Below are 15066 nucleotides of genomic sequence, written 5' to 3' on the forward strand. Positions count from 1 at the left end.
TCGGCTACATGCAAAGCAAACACCCTACCCGCTGTGCTATTGCTCCAGCCCTATATAAAGGAAAATGACAAAAAAAAGTTTAATAATATCCTGTATACCTCCTGTATACATGGGAGAAACCTGGTAGTAAATATAATTTTTGGCCATACTCAGCAGGGTTCAGGGGCCACACTCTGCAGTGCTGAGGGAACATACGGTGCCAGGTTTGACCACAGGGTTCCTGCACACTCCCCAGCCCTTTGAACCATCTCTTCAGCCCCAGTAAATATCATTTTTAATTAAATTTTATATTATATTTTAAAATCTCCATTAAAATATCTCTATCTTGGCTCTTGGATGAATGTGTAAGTGAATTTTTATGCCTTGCCATACCCACTTAAACTCCAGCAAGGAAGGTAGCTACACTTTCACATGCTCAGATGTGAATTTTCTGTTGCCTTTGGGGGGCGGGGGGAAGGGGGGTTAGCCAGCTAGCATTTTCTGAAAGAAAGTTGCTTTAGGAAAAAATTCTGGAAAGCAAATGTCAAGTCTGATCATCAAGCCCACATATGTACTTTAATTCTGCAGCAATTCTGATACCCTCCTTAATTAGCTATCCCAGATTCTCAAAACCTACACACACACACACACACACACACACACACACACACACATACACCACACACATGTACCCAGAGAAATATTGAGCTGTGTCACCATCTGGATGGTTTAATTTAACAAACATAGATTTCCTTTTCATTTTGAGGAATGTTACCCTCAAGGAAATTTACTAATCTGGGGAATTAAAGTGCATCTCCATGTTTAATCAGTCTCACAATATTAAAAAGAAAAGAGAAGAAACTAATTTTTCCTTTCCACTTCTGATTTTGTCTCCAAATTTTCCAGTTATTATTTAATTCAATGCAATAACTGTTTCTTGAGTGCCTGCTGTCTACTGGGCATTGGGAGTACAGCTTTGACAAGGATAGACCAGTTCCTGTCTTCCGTGTGATATACATTTTGATGCAAACCTCAAGGAGCATGTGATGGTTCCCTTGTCTTCCCCTTTTCCCACTGCACTTTCAGGCATCCCTCTCAGTGTGCACATGCACCATAAATAATGCAGAGAACGTAGCATCTGTCATTGCATTCCCAGCATGTTACACACTCATTAAAAAATTGTTTGGTGGCTGCATAAATAGAAGGAATGTTGAATTAATCATGGATAGAGGGATATATGGATAAATGGATGGGTGGATGAATGGATAAATTGATGGATAGATGAATAAATGGATTTATGGATATATGGATATGTGCATGGATGGATATATGGATGGGTGGATGGATATATAGATCAGTGAATGGATAAATGGATATACGAATGGATGGATGGATGGATGGATGGATGGATGGACGGATTGATATATGGAGGAAGGGAGGGAGGGAAGGATGGGTATGAGCTTTCAGATAAAGCAAAGCTTGCTTAGTCCAAAGTGCATGGACATTCAGTAACTCTTTGAATCAGTGTTTGCCTTCACTTCCTGCTTTTACTGCAAGATTCTTGTCCAATTATTGTTCCAACATAGGTGGGATGTTAGACTCCTAAAAAAGTAAAGGTGTAGGAGGGGGAATCTATATTTCTGTGCCTCTATGTTAAGACTGTCTTACAGAAATCAAATGCTTATTTAATACTTAATTCAAATTCTATTTTTTAAAAATCCTTATAATTCAAATTGTCCCCTATCTTCCCACAGTTTCCCTCTGATACAAAGTAAAATGTGTGTTCACAGGGTTTAAAAAGTAAAAGCCATTGCATGAAATAAGTCAGTCTCAAAAAGGCAAATACTATATGATTCCACTTAGATGAGGCACTTAGAGAAATCAGATTTATAGAGACAGAAAATAGCATGATGGTTGCACGGGATTTAGAGGTGCTAAAATGGAGTGTTCAGTTGGGCAAGGAGCTTCACTTTTGCAAGTTGAAAGACTTCTGGGAAGTGGCTGCACAATTAGGAATAGACCATCTGTTTAAGATGGTACCAGGACTGTTCATTTCACCTTGTTGTTTGTTACTGTGTCATCTTCCTGCCTGCCATGCTCTGGTTCTTCTCCCACTAGTAAGGTGGCCACAGAGCATGCTCGTCTTCTCAAACTCAGTCTGGAGATTATACAAAAAAAACTTTCAATATCACATATGTTCAAACTCCCCAGAGAAATGGATCATTAATCAAAACTCACCCTTATTTATTTTTTGAATAAAGGAGGGTCGGGGACTTTGCTCGTCACCCTCTTTCCCAACACTAATGGTTCCAGAAACGTGTACCCCCCCTCTCCCCCATTTCCTTCTTTGCCTCCTGCCTTCTCCTCCCCACACAGGTGGCAGTTTGCTGTGGATGTGCAGATGGTGTCCCCCAGAGGACTGGTGTTCTCCACGGGCACCGCAGATGCCCACGTGGCTCTCTATCTCTCGAAAGGACGTCTGGTCTTTGTGCGGGGAACTGATGGGAAAAGGCTGAGGCTCAAAAGCAAAGAGAAGTACAACGATGGGAAGTGGCACACGGTAAGATGGAGAGGGTGGAAAACCAGAAGGGTAGCACAGAGGCTAAGGTGCCTGCCTTGCATGCAGCTGACCCTGGTTCGATCGCTGGTGATCCTTATGATTCTACGAGCTTTGCTAGGAGTAACTCCTGAGCACAGAACTAGAAGTAAATTCTGAGCACCACCCGCACGCACTCCCCCCACAAAAAAAATGGATGGAGAAGATGGGGATTCTGCATCTTCCAAAAGAAGAATGGAGAGCTCTTGAGACCCCCACCATGATGGGCTTCACTGTCCTAAATGCCATCCTAATGCCACATCAGCTGCCTGCACTGCTATCCCTGGCCTTTCAATGATTGCCCTATGCTGCCCCATGCCTCTTACCTGTTATGACTGCTGTTTTTAGGACCAGTTTTCTCCTGAGGATGATTTTCTCATGTCTGGCCTGGATTCTGTGTCCTTAGATCTCTTGGAAAAACCCGCAGACCTAACACTTAATTCTTGCCTAAAGGCAACCCTGAAATACAACTTGAAGCCAAAAGGAATTTTTTTCCTGATGAGGGAACTAGAACTCAGATTATATTCAGTCATTCAGGCTATTTAATGAGCTGTCAACTTGGAGCTGAAATACAGAAATTAGCCAATGTAACGGCAGATGCTGGTCCAGGACTTTGAGCAAAGGCTGAAACAAGGCTTGAAAGTGGCTAGGGAAGGAGGCAGATAAATGGGGGTCATGAAGGAAAATCTTCTCTAGGCGGAGTTGAACAGAGTGCTCAGGGGAGAGGGAACAGTGACCTCTAGGACCAGAGGTAGGTTAGCTAGGGGAACAGAAAAGATAAGGGACTCAAAAGTGATGGGCCCAAATCATGAAAGCCTGATCTCAGTTTGAAGGCCTGTCTCAGTCTCTGGGTTTTAGTCTTAGTGGGTCTGAAGTTTCTGGGAGTCATACTCAGAAAGTAGAACTGCATGAACAGATTTATACTTTCAAAGTTCTCTTGAGTCAAAGAGACTAGAAGAGGGTAAGAACTGAAGCAGAGAAACCAGGTGAATGTCTTGCCTTGGATTCAAGGTCCCCAGGGGAGATGGATGGAGGGCAGAACCAGGGGGATATGGAAACCTGTGGAGTATCAGTGAAAGAGGAACCAGTACTGTGGTCTCTGTTTTGCACCAGCAACTGGCCAATACTGGGGCTTTTCCTGAGACTGGAAATAAGGGGAGCAGGCAGGCTATAGGATAGTTCTGAGCTGGGGATCAGTAGGAGTTCTGTTTAGATTGTTCTACAACCATGTGTTGTCAGAAATCAGAATTTCAAACCCCTGAGTCTCAGACCATAGAGAGCAGACATCATCCTCTATGTATAATTTAGAGGATATAAATTGGGAAGTTACTAGCCATGAGATAGCAGGTAACATTAGAGCCCAGGATCCCAACTTTGATTTCTATTTGTTTTGTTTTGGTTTGAGAGGTAACATTTGGCAGTGCTCAGGGCTTACTCCTGGCTCTGTACTCCGGGATCATTCTAGGTGGTGATTAGAATACCATATGGGGGGCTGGGGATCGAATCTGGGTTCACGGTGTACAAGGGAAGTGTTTTACCTGCTATACTATATATATAATACATATTATAGATTATAATATATTATATATGTATATTCTCTGACCCCAAGGGATTCTACATTTTAGTAAAGAGATTTATAGTACTTGTTTCCCTTATTAGAAGGCGCTACTCAGCACCCCAAGCCTTCCTCTAGGAGATCTCTACACAAGAGATCTCACCCTTTGTTGTTGGGGTCAGGGATGTATTTTGTTTGTTCTTCCCTTGAGTCTTCTATTGATTATCTTTTGTTTAAGTTTCCTGACCAACTATATCTTTTAATTAATTTACTTTTCCAACTTTTTGTCAGTTTACTTTTAAGCTCTCTCTGTTCAGTGTCTAACATAATCTCATAAAATGGTGCTGATGATGAAAATCCTAGGGAGAAAAATACCTTTTTTTTACTTTTTAAGGCTATTTGAAGGAACAGAAAGACATGGGGTTTCAATGCCCTGAGGTCACTAAGATAACACATCCAAGGGAAGAAACTGGAGAATTTATTCTTTCCGTTCAAGGTGGTGTTTGGGCAAGACGGAGTCAAAGGACAGCTAGTTGTGGATGGACTGAAGACCCGGGAGGGGAGTTTCCCTGGAAATTCCACTGTCAGCCTCAGCTCATCAATTTACCTGGGATCACCTCCTTCAGGAAAGCTAAAGGTAAATGGTCATGCTTTAAGTTTCAGATAAACAATTCTTTCTCTTTACCTTATAATCATAATTACATGATATTCAATAATATCAAAATACTCCTCTTACAAGAATGTAAACATAGATTTGGGGTCAGAGGCAGAGAGTTTTGGTAAAGTTTTCCAAACTTTAGCATTTGTACAGCTCTCACCCTCTTTGTTATATTTGGGTATTTATTTAATAGTAAATCAGTTACTTTTTAATTAGGATTTGTTTGGAACAGATCTTTTCCCCTTTCTTATAAATGGAAATGTAATACCCTTTACTTTAAAGAGTAAGTAGCCATATGAATAAAGATATAAAAATTAAAATGCCAATGACCTATACTTTCTTGATTTGGAGGAAAAAGAGAGTGGCAAGTGGTCAAGTATAGTGCTTTTCAACAGGGTGCCATGCGGTCCCTTGTAGGCCCCCACATGTTCCAAGGGATTCACATGTGAAAATTGCATGAGTTGGGCTGAGCAGTATATAAGACTAGCATATAGGATGGAGGTCCACAGGAAGGAAATGAGACTAGAAATGGGCCAAAATTGGGAGAGATAAATTATATTAAATGAATTTATATTGCATAATATAAGAGGTATTTATTTGTCCCCAAGCTGGAGGGGTGTGTCCCGAGACTTGTCAAGTCCATGGACCCTGACCGGCCTGCCCATCCAGGGGCTCTGAGTGCCCGCCCCTGCCACTCCCTCCTCTCACTGGGCACCCCCCATAGCTCCGCCTACTTACACCAAACACTCTCATCAGCTCTTGAGGCCTTTCCCTGGCTGGTGGATGGTCTTTGCTGTCAGTAGAGAAGAAAGAGCTACAACTGAAATCTGGGCCAGAAAAGGATGCAATGAAAACAGGTCATTGCCACAAGCCTGGATTGCAGCTGGTCAGAGTGATTCACCCTTGGCTAGGGGACTCTGGGGGGACCCAGTTTGCTCACTAGAGTTTTCTACTGGGAGTTTGGGCCAAAACCCCAGAGCATTATTTTTCTCTTATATAAAATAACCCAGTAATGTCTCCATTATGATGGGTCTCATTCTCCTAAAGAGCCGTGAATATAATCTCAGGGCTAGGATGAAAGAGACGTTACTGGGGCCTGCTCGAGGCAATCGACGATTAACAGGATGATGAAATGAAATGAAAAAAAATAATAAAATAACATTCTTCAGTTACGGAAATATTTTTCATATAATACATAAAAATAATATTTGTTTTATATCATTTCAAATCATAAATTGCATGTGGCATTGTGTGAGTGTGCATGTAACAGTAATTACTCATGAGGACCTTAATGTCAGTGTTAGTTTTTCTGTGCTTGTCTCCCTGTCACAGAAACCAGCATCAGGTAGCCATTCAAGTGCACCATTTGATTGAGGGTTCTTTTTTCTGCTCTATACCCCAACTGGGCTGGAGCAATAGCACAGCGGGTAAGGCGTCTGCCTTGCACACAGCCAACATGGCCGACCCGAGTTCGATTCCTCCGCCCCTCTCGGAGAGCCCGGCAAGCTACCGAGAGTATTCAATATGCCAGACACAGTAACAACAAAGTCTCCAATGGAGATGTTACTGGGCCCGCTCGAGCAAATCGATGATCAACGGGAGGGCCTTTACTTTACTTATACCCCAACTACCCCCAGCAGTGCTTGACAGGGCCATGTGGTGGTTTGGACTCAGCAGTGTCTAGGGGTTATTCATGTCTATGTGCTTACAAGTGAACCCTGGCAGTACTTGGGGGTCCCCTTGAAGTGCCAAGGATAGAATCAGGGTCAACAGAAGCAGCTGCGTGCAGGTGCTTTACCTGCTATACCATCTCCTTTCAGTTTGAGATCACAGGTCGCTGTGCTCAGGGGTCACTCCTGCAGAGTTTCAGGGGCCATATGTGACTTCCTGTGAACTCCTGAGGCCCCTGAGGCCTGGACTCTAGATGAGTCGCCCCCATTTCAGGAGCTTCAGGCGGGCCCCAGGCCCCATGTACACTCCCTGGAGTTATGCCCCATGCCTTGATTTAATGACAGTGCCGTGAGGTGATGGAGTACAATGAACCAACCAAGGCAGGAGTTTTGTTGACAGTTTCTTACTTTGGAAAGGTTCCAGCCTCTTTTTTGTTTTTTCATTCAGCTGCCTACATTAAGTGATCACACAGGCTCAGGAAACTCTTAAGAACTGGATTTTACCTGCAAAGAGACAGTGAATCTGTGAACTATGAGGTAGAACTTTGCCGTGGCAGTTCTGCCTGGGGCCAGGTCTCCACCTGTTCTTCAACACTCACTAGTGCCCCCCCTCCCACCCCACACCACGTTGTTATGGTGGATCTGAAGACTGTGGCCACCCACCAGATAGCGGTCCAGGTCCTCTTGGCACTGCCGGTAGGGAACCATCAGGTCCAACTGACTCCTTGAAGCAGGAAGGAACAGGTCTTGCCCATGTCCTCAGGTGCCTTTGCCTGGCCTCAGTGAGCCACTGCTGGGTGTGCCAGTACTGATGTTTGCCATCTCTTGTTGTTTGCAGGGCCTCCCTGCCATCAGCTTTGTGGGATGCCTGAAGAACTTTCAACTCAATTTGCAACCCCTGGCTAGCCCTTCTGCAAGCGTGGGGGTGTCTCCCTGCTTCGATGGATCCGTGGAGAAAGGCATTTATTTCTCCCAGGAAGGAGGCCTTGTGGTCCTAGGTAAGAAGCAGCTGAGAGCAGTCTGTGTCTTGTGGGATTTCCCAGAGTGGGCAATTTCACCCCCTGGGGGTACCAGAATGACTTGTGTGTGGGGGTGCTGGAGGGGGGAGTGATTGTAGTGACCTCAGTGTAGTCAGTCATCACTTCTGTCTGTTCTTCACAGAAGGGATATTTCTGACTGGGATACAGAGTCCTTTTTGTTTGTTTGTTTGTTTGTTTTTTGCCTGAAAATAGTGTAGATAGTGAGTTTGGAAACATTTGTTTGTCTGAAGAGCATACATCTTCTCCACCCCTCCACCCCCTAATGGTGATGTTTAACTGCTTGCTCTTGGTTCTTCTTCTCTCTTTTTGAAAGCTAATCCGGTGTCCCTGGGACCAGAATTTAAGCTTGTCTTCAGCATTCGCCCAAGAAGCCTCACTGGAATCCTCATACTCATCGGGACCCAGACAGGGAAGCACCTGTGTGTGTATATGGATGGAGGGAAGGTGAGTGGAGGCCAATACCTGGGCAGATGGGCAGGGGTTTACATGAGGGCTGAGTCTACTGTGGGACCAGGGCAGGTGATATGATAGCATGTGTATTCCAAAGGTCCCAGTGCTGGATTTGTCTACTTATTTCCTCTAGCATGAAGTTTGGTCATTAGGGTTTTTGTTCTTCACCTGCGAAATTGCAAATAAGCTTGACTGTCTCCCAGGTCCACTTCTGATTTATAGGAACCCTAGGAAGTTATTTTATCTCTTTTAAATTTGGTTTCCTTATCTTTAAAATGTTGGTAATCCTGGGTTGGGGAGATAGCACAGCAGATAAGTCATTGCCTTGTACATGGTCTACCTGGGTTCAATCCCCAGTATCCCTAATGGTCCCCCGAGATCCTCCCTGAAGACCCAGGAGTAAGCCCTGAGAAAAGTTGGGTAGGACCCAAAAGCCAAAAAAAAAAAAAGAAAAAGAAAAAAGAAAACATTAAATGTAGGTGATCCTTCTTAGATATCTGGCTTTTGTCAAGATGGTAGAAGCAGCCATAGACAACTCCTCCTTCATTACTATATGTCCCCTCTTCCCTTCTGTCCTTGTCATATCTGTGCTCAGGGTGCACTTCTGTGCATGGAGAAGATCCTCTGCCAGCTGTCTATTCCTGTATCCTGGACCCTGTGTCCACTAAACCAGTTCTACTTTCTCTCAGCCTCCACTTTCACCTTTCACATATCACAAATCTTTCTGGCCTGAAACAAAGGGGGTCACACAGTCTCCCTCAGGCTCTGTTTGACTTCCCATGTCTTGTTTAGTGGTTGCCTCTGTGGCTCCAGCCCAACCCTTATTCATAGATGCAACCAATTGCTTATCTTTCCCACCCAAGAAGGGCTTTCCTTCTCAAAACTTCTCTTTAAAAACCAACTTCTTCCAAGAAGCTTCCTTTCCTGAGGTCCCAAGACCAAGATGGTTACTGAATCCACTTATTTTACCTCAAATCTCCTCCCCTAGTTTAGTAAATGAAAATATGGGAATCCCAGAAGAGAAAAAATTGCCCAAAGCCTTTGCTGATGGGCAGCAATCTAAGAATTCTGGCACCCTGAGAGAGGCTGAATTTTAAGGGCAGGGACGTCAGGGAGTGGTTTCAATGAGAAATAATCACAGACCCATGATATAAAATCAAGACCTGGTAACCTTTTAACAGCAGTGACTTCCTTGCAGATCCATGGGTGGGTCTGGCTGTTTGGGGAAGGAGATGAGGGCAGGCAAATGTTGGGTTGCATGGAATGTTTATTCTTCATGCTCCAGGGAAAAGGGTGACAGCCAGGAGTCATCCTCTCTTATCTTGCAGGATTCTCACTTTTTCCTGGTTTTAATGTTTATCATTTTAGGTAAGATGGTGTTAATAATAATGTAAATGTTTATATTTTTGATGTACAAATCTACTGCACCTTCACCACCACCAAGTGCCTGAGACCCTCCAGCAATGTCCTTATGCCACTTCTATTTCACCCAGAGGGTTGTCAGCACTGAATACTGTCACTGTCACTGTCCTCCCATTCTTCATTGATTTTGTCGAGCAGGCCCAGTAACGTCTCCATTGTGAGACTTTGTTGTTACTGTATTTGGCATATCGAATACGTCATAGGGAGCTTCCCAGGCTTTGCCATGCAGGCGGGATACTCTCGGTAGCTTGCCGGGCTCTCTAAGAGAAGCGGAGGAATCGAACTCAGGTCGGCCATGTTGGCTGCTTGCAAGACAGATGCCCTACCCGCTGTGCTGTCGCCCCAGCCTAGCACTGAATACATGTTTTTGTTTTTGTCAGCACTCAATACTTGTCCCTTTTGCTTCCTCTATATACCACAAAGAGTGATATCATCTGGTATTTGTCTTTTTCCCTCTGACTTGTTTCACTTAACGTGATACCTTCTAGTTCTTCCAACATTGCTACAACCTGTGTGATTGTGTACATTCTATGGCTAGATAGTATTCCACTGTGTACCTATACCACAACTTTTATATCCACTCACCCATTGTTATTCATCTGGGTTGTTTCCGTATCCTGGCGATCTTTATGCTTAGCTTTGTAATGAACATAGGTGTGCATATTTTTGAAGTAATGTTTTGGAGGTAGATGCCAAGAAGTGGAATCGCTGGGTCAGAGGGAAGATCTAGTCTCACTTTTTTGAAGAATCTCCATACTATTTTCCATGGAGACTTAACCAGTTGGCAGCCCCAACAACAGTCACCAGTTTCCTTTTTCACTACATCCTTGTCAACACTGGGTGTTTCCAGTCCATTTGATATCTCCATTCTCCCTGGTGTGAGATGATGTCTCATTGCTGTTTTAATTTGCATTTCCCTGATCATAAGCCATTTGTACATCCTTTCAGGGACATTCTATTCTACTCATATCCTCTTCCCATTTTTTATGAGTTATTAATTTTTTTCTTGTTGAACTTAGAGAATGCTTTATGTACCTGGTTGTTAGTCATTTATCTGATATTTGATGTGCAGATACTTTCGCTCATTCGTAATAGGCATCCTTTTAAGGACTCTCATTTTCAGGCACAGCAGTCAGTAAGGTCCCTCCCTTGGAGCATGTAGAGGTGGTACCTTCCTTGGAGCTTACCCAGTATGGATTCATGCTCTGAGATGCTTTATTTGCATATTAAGTCTCCAACCTACATGTGAGTGTTATTATTAAAATGAGAGGGAAGTGCTCAACCAATAACACAGTGGATAGAGCTGACCTTGCCTTATACATATCTGATGCAGGTTCAATCCCCAACACTCCATAGGGTCTCCTGAGCCCACCAGCAGTAAGCCCTGAGCATCACTGTGGGGTAGCCCAAAAGCAAACAAATAAAATGAGAGGGAAAGGCAGTCAAGGGTCAATATCAGGCTTCATTTCCTCACTAGAAGGTTCTTGGTTCTTTCGGTCAAGTTTCTCTCTGGTATCCTCCTGACTCTGTCTGCCTCTCTTACACATGCCACTCTGAGAGACAACAAGCGCAGAAGAGCAGGCTCTGTGGTGCCAGTGGGTGGCCTGGGGGCATGGGTCCTGACCACAGTCCCCATCCTGCCAAACATCATGCTCTTCAGCTCAGGTTTGGGGTCAAGGGCACTTCTGGGCTCCCTGCTGGCTCCGGCATTGTTTAGCTCAAACACTGCCCGAGAAGAAGCTTCTCTGTCTATCTAGTGCCAATGAAATATAAATAATTTATAGACAGGCTTATTTTAGTCCTCTTATCTCACTCACCTTTGACAGCCCTTGGAGAATACTGGCCTACAGAGTAAGATGCAGGATCCTTCACAATGCAATCAGCTTATTAAACTCCTTGAATGTGAACCCCTCCATAAAGTCAAGTGGTCACGTAATTATTATATTTGGCTGGCTCCTGCCACAACTGCAAGCCTATATTTGCCTTCCAAATATCACAGGTCCTTCTAAGCAGAGTCACGGTCACATATTAATAGCTCCAGAAGCTCCTCTGTGCTAATTGGTAGCCTCCCAGTCGAGCCAGGCAGAGGTGGGCTTCAGGTTAGGAGGAAAGGGCTCATTTCCACTGGCAGCAGCCCAGATGGGACTCTGGGTTTACAATCAGCTGGCCCACAAGGGAGGCATCAGGTTCCTGCCAAGCGCTGGACCCTGAATGACATCTGATGCTGGGGGAAGGGCCTAGAGCTGAAGGTTCCCAGACTGTCAGGGGTTGGATGGTTAGGAGAAAGAGAAGGTGGCGAGGGAAGTTGGCTTCATCCACCTTTCTAGAGGAAAATTCACGTGTGTTCCAGGTCATGGCCTCAGTGGAGAGTGAAGCAGGTGGCATTTCGACGTCAGTCACACCAAAGCAGTCTCTGTGTGATGGACAGTGGCACTCAGTGACAGGTATGTCTGTCGGCCTGTTGTCCACCCATTCAGCGTCCTTCTTTCCATCTGGACTATCTCAAACACAGTCTTGTTTTGTCATCCATTAACATCCAACCCAGGCCAGTCTCCCAAATTAGTGTCTTTTCATCTCTCTCCCAGGAAACTGAAAAAATTTGATTATTTTCAAGGTAAATGCAACACTGTAATTTAGAATTTGGCCCTAAAGTCAAAGAAAACAGAGACCAGTTCTGGGTTCCACCTTTGCATGTGTGACCTTGAGCCATCTACTTGATGGCTCTTGACCTTGTGTCTCCCCATCTGCACAAATGCACCTCCCAGGGCAGAGGAAATTAAATGGGATATGGATTTAAATGAACTGCATTTTATGCATCCCATGTAAACAGCTTAATAGTGTATGCTACATGGTAAGTTTTCAGTATTTGCTCTTACTATTTGCTCTTAATATTATTAAGATTCACGGTTGGTTTTATTATAACAAATATTTAACATTAATGCAAACCATTTAGACAGACTGCTGGGTGGAAAATAACCTTCCAAATTGAATTTTCTGTTTTATAAATAATAGACATTAGTTTAAAAATAAGTAAAGGCCCTCCCGTTGATCGTCGATTTGCTCGAGCGGGCCCAGTAACGTCTCCATTGGAGACTTTGTTGTTACTGTGTCTGGCATATCGAATACTCTCGGTAGCTTGCCGGACTCTCCGAGAGGGGCAGAGGAATCGAACTCGGGTCGGCCATGTTGGCCGCTTGTAAGGCGAACGCCCTACCCGCTGTGCTATCGCTCCATCCCAGTTTATAATATATTAGCTAAAATACCTTTTGTGAGTGGTTTTTTTTCTGAGCTAATTTAAAAGTCAGTGGTATCTCAGTTAGCCGAGATTGTTAATATAAAAGAAATTTTGTTTTGAGGGTCAAAAGTGACTGTCTTTGGAGTCAGTTTTCCGAGAAGCCAAAAGCATGTGGGGTAAGCATCATTGGTAGAAAGAGGAGACCAGGACTTCAATCCCAGTTCATTCACTGCATTCTAAACCCACTCCATCAGCTCCTCAGTGGTTGAGAGTCTTGTCTGAGAAACTGGAGGGATAATACCTGCCTTGCTGATTCACTTAAGGGTTAAATTCAATCCTGTATCTGGGAAGCACATAACCACCACCTGGTATTTAGTAACTAGTTCAGTTATGTCTTGGCTAGCCAGGCTCCTGTGAATGGTACTCCTCTAGATCTGATAGGAAGGAGTTCAGAGAAAGTCGGAAGTGACACACAAGTGTAGACATGAACATGTAGGAGTATTGTCCCTGATCCTTTTCTTGCAGTCACCATAAAACAACACATCCTGCATTTGGAACTGGACTCAGACAACAGCTACACAGCAGGCCGTCTTCCATTCCCACCTGCCAGCACTCAGGAGCCGTTGCACATCGGAGGTGTCCCAGGTAAGCCTGTTCGCCTTCTGCTTTCACATGTTTCCTCATGTCAACTTTCGCTTGTCCATCTTACCTTGACAGTAAGCCTGTGGGTTATTATCAGGGCAGCCACTGGCTGGCCAGTAAAGTCTGCACATGGACTCGCTCACTGGCCAGCAGCAGTCCGTGTCAGGGATAGTCCTGGCCCTATTCCTTCTCTTTGCCCTTCCCCCAAGGTTCTAATTTATAAGTCTCCTGGAAGAGACTGCTTTAATTTAGAAACCTGAGATAAGAAGCCAGGAATCAGGAGAGGGGCAGAAAAATTGGTCTTTCCTCTCCAGGCATTGCATTTGACTGGTGCATTGTTAAGCGTGGTGGCACCAGAATGGGAGAATCGGACAGGTCATTGGAGGTGACAGGTTACATAGAGACAAGTTCAAGACTGGAATTTTTTTTTTTTTTTGCTTTTTGGGTCACACCTGGCGATACCCAGGGGTTACTCCTGGCTTTGCACTCAGGAATTATTCCTGGTGGTGCTCAGGGGACCATATGGGATGCTGGGGGTTGAACCCGGGTTGGCTGCGTGCAAGGCAAATGCCCTACTCGCTGTGCTATTGCTCTAGCCCCTCAAGACTGGAATTTTATCTGAAAAGAGAATTGTCATTTTTCATAAGCTGGATGTTAATTCTGTAGATCTTCCATGACACATAAGAGGCACTAGAATTCATACTTATTCTCAGTGACTCAAGCTATAGAATTCCTTCTTTTGGAAAAGCTCAAGGGTCACCTTTGTGCTGATTTATTACAGCAGGTGGCATTTCAGATGCCTGCTGGAGAAAAGAAAATGACTGGATAAGCTGAAACTCGGGGGTCCCTTTATTTGAAAATAAATCAACCTATTTTTTTTAAGTAAGGTGCATTCATTTGACAGCATGAATTGCCTGTTGAATGCCTCTTCTTTTCTCTTTCAGCCAATTTGCAGACCCTGAAGATACCAATGTGGAAATCATTTTTCGGCTGTCTGAAGAATATTCAAGTCAACCACACTCCTGTCCCTGTCACTGAGGCCCTGGAAGTACAGGGAACTGTCAGTCTGAATGGCTGCCCTGACCATTGACGGGAACCTTCAGAAGAGCAAGGGGATTTGCCTTCACTAGCACTGATGTCCCAGGCACTCTCTCGTCCCACTCAGGACCATTCTTGACTTAAGTCACCATCCAGACCGGTTTCAGTGCAAATCTGATTTCTAATTCCAACCACATCTAACCATAATTTTGGCATTCAGTGCTAGATATGTATTTTATATAAAAATTCCATTGCTTGAAGATGATGAACAAGTTTTCACATGCTTTTGGTAATATTATTTTCCACTAAAAAATTAAATGTCTTTTAAGGAACATTATTTTCCATTTATCAAAAAATATATCTATAAAAGCACTTTAAAAATATGAAAGTTTTACATATATCAAGGGGTTATAATTTATGGGGTTAAATAAAATGCAGTGTGCTCTTTATAATGTGTTTTTAGCCTAAAAATTAATGGGTTTGATGGTCATTGTTAATTATATTGATTCTTGTACTGTTCAATGTCACACCTGCTCCATATTTTCACCAAATAATATTTCAGCAAGGATGGGGAAGGTGTTATGTGTGGTCAGTGTTAGATTCACAGTCAGGTGTAAGAAGTAAGTTCTTCCCTGATCAAATGTTGGGGTCCTGGCCAGTCAACCCCAGCACACTGGAGTACAGTTCCCCTGGTCACCAGTCACTCCCTATAGGAGAGGGCGTGGAAGCGGAGAAAACTCTGCCCTGGCCCTCCACGCACCCGCAGACTCCCGTCACCACC

The 15066-nt window shown here is 44.0% G+C and overlaps 1 protein-coding gene across 1 annotated transcript in view; it reads left to right on the forward strand.

Moving 5' to 3' along the window:
* LAMA3 (laminin subunit alpha 3) overlaps window positions 1-14727 on the forward strand; it is a 270464-nt gene extending 255737 nt beyond the window's left edge. Inside the window, exons 69-75 of the mRNA XM_056138444.1 lie at window positions 2356-2539; window positions 4627-4767; window positions 7297-7456; window positions 7812-7942; window positions 11721-11814; window positions 13131-13250; window positions 14192-14727. Coding sequence (XP_055994419.1) covers window positions 2356-2539; window positions 4627-4767; window positions 7297-7456; window positions 7812-7942; window positions 11721-11814; window positions 13131-13250; window positions 14192-14337 — 976 coding nt within the window. The 3' untranslated portion in view covers window positions 14338-14727. The remainder of the gene's footprint in view (window positions 1-2355; window positions 2540-4626; window positions 4768-7296; window positions 7457-7811; window positions 7943-11720; window positions 11815-13130; window positions 13251-14191) is intronic.
* The last annotated feature ends 339 nt before the right edge of the window (window positions 14728-15066 follow it).

Source organism: Sorex fumeus, unplaced genomic scaffold (genome assembly GCF_029834395.1).
Source record: "Sorex fumeus unplaced genomic scaffold, SorFum_2.1 ptg000128l, whole genome shotgun sequence".
Classification (NCBI taxonomy): domain Eukaryota; kingdom Metazoa; phylum Chordata; class Mammalia; order Eulipotyphla; family Soricidae; genus Sorex; species Sorex fumeus.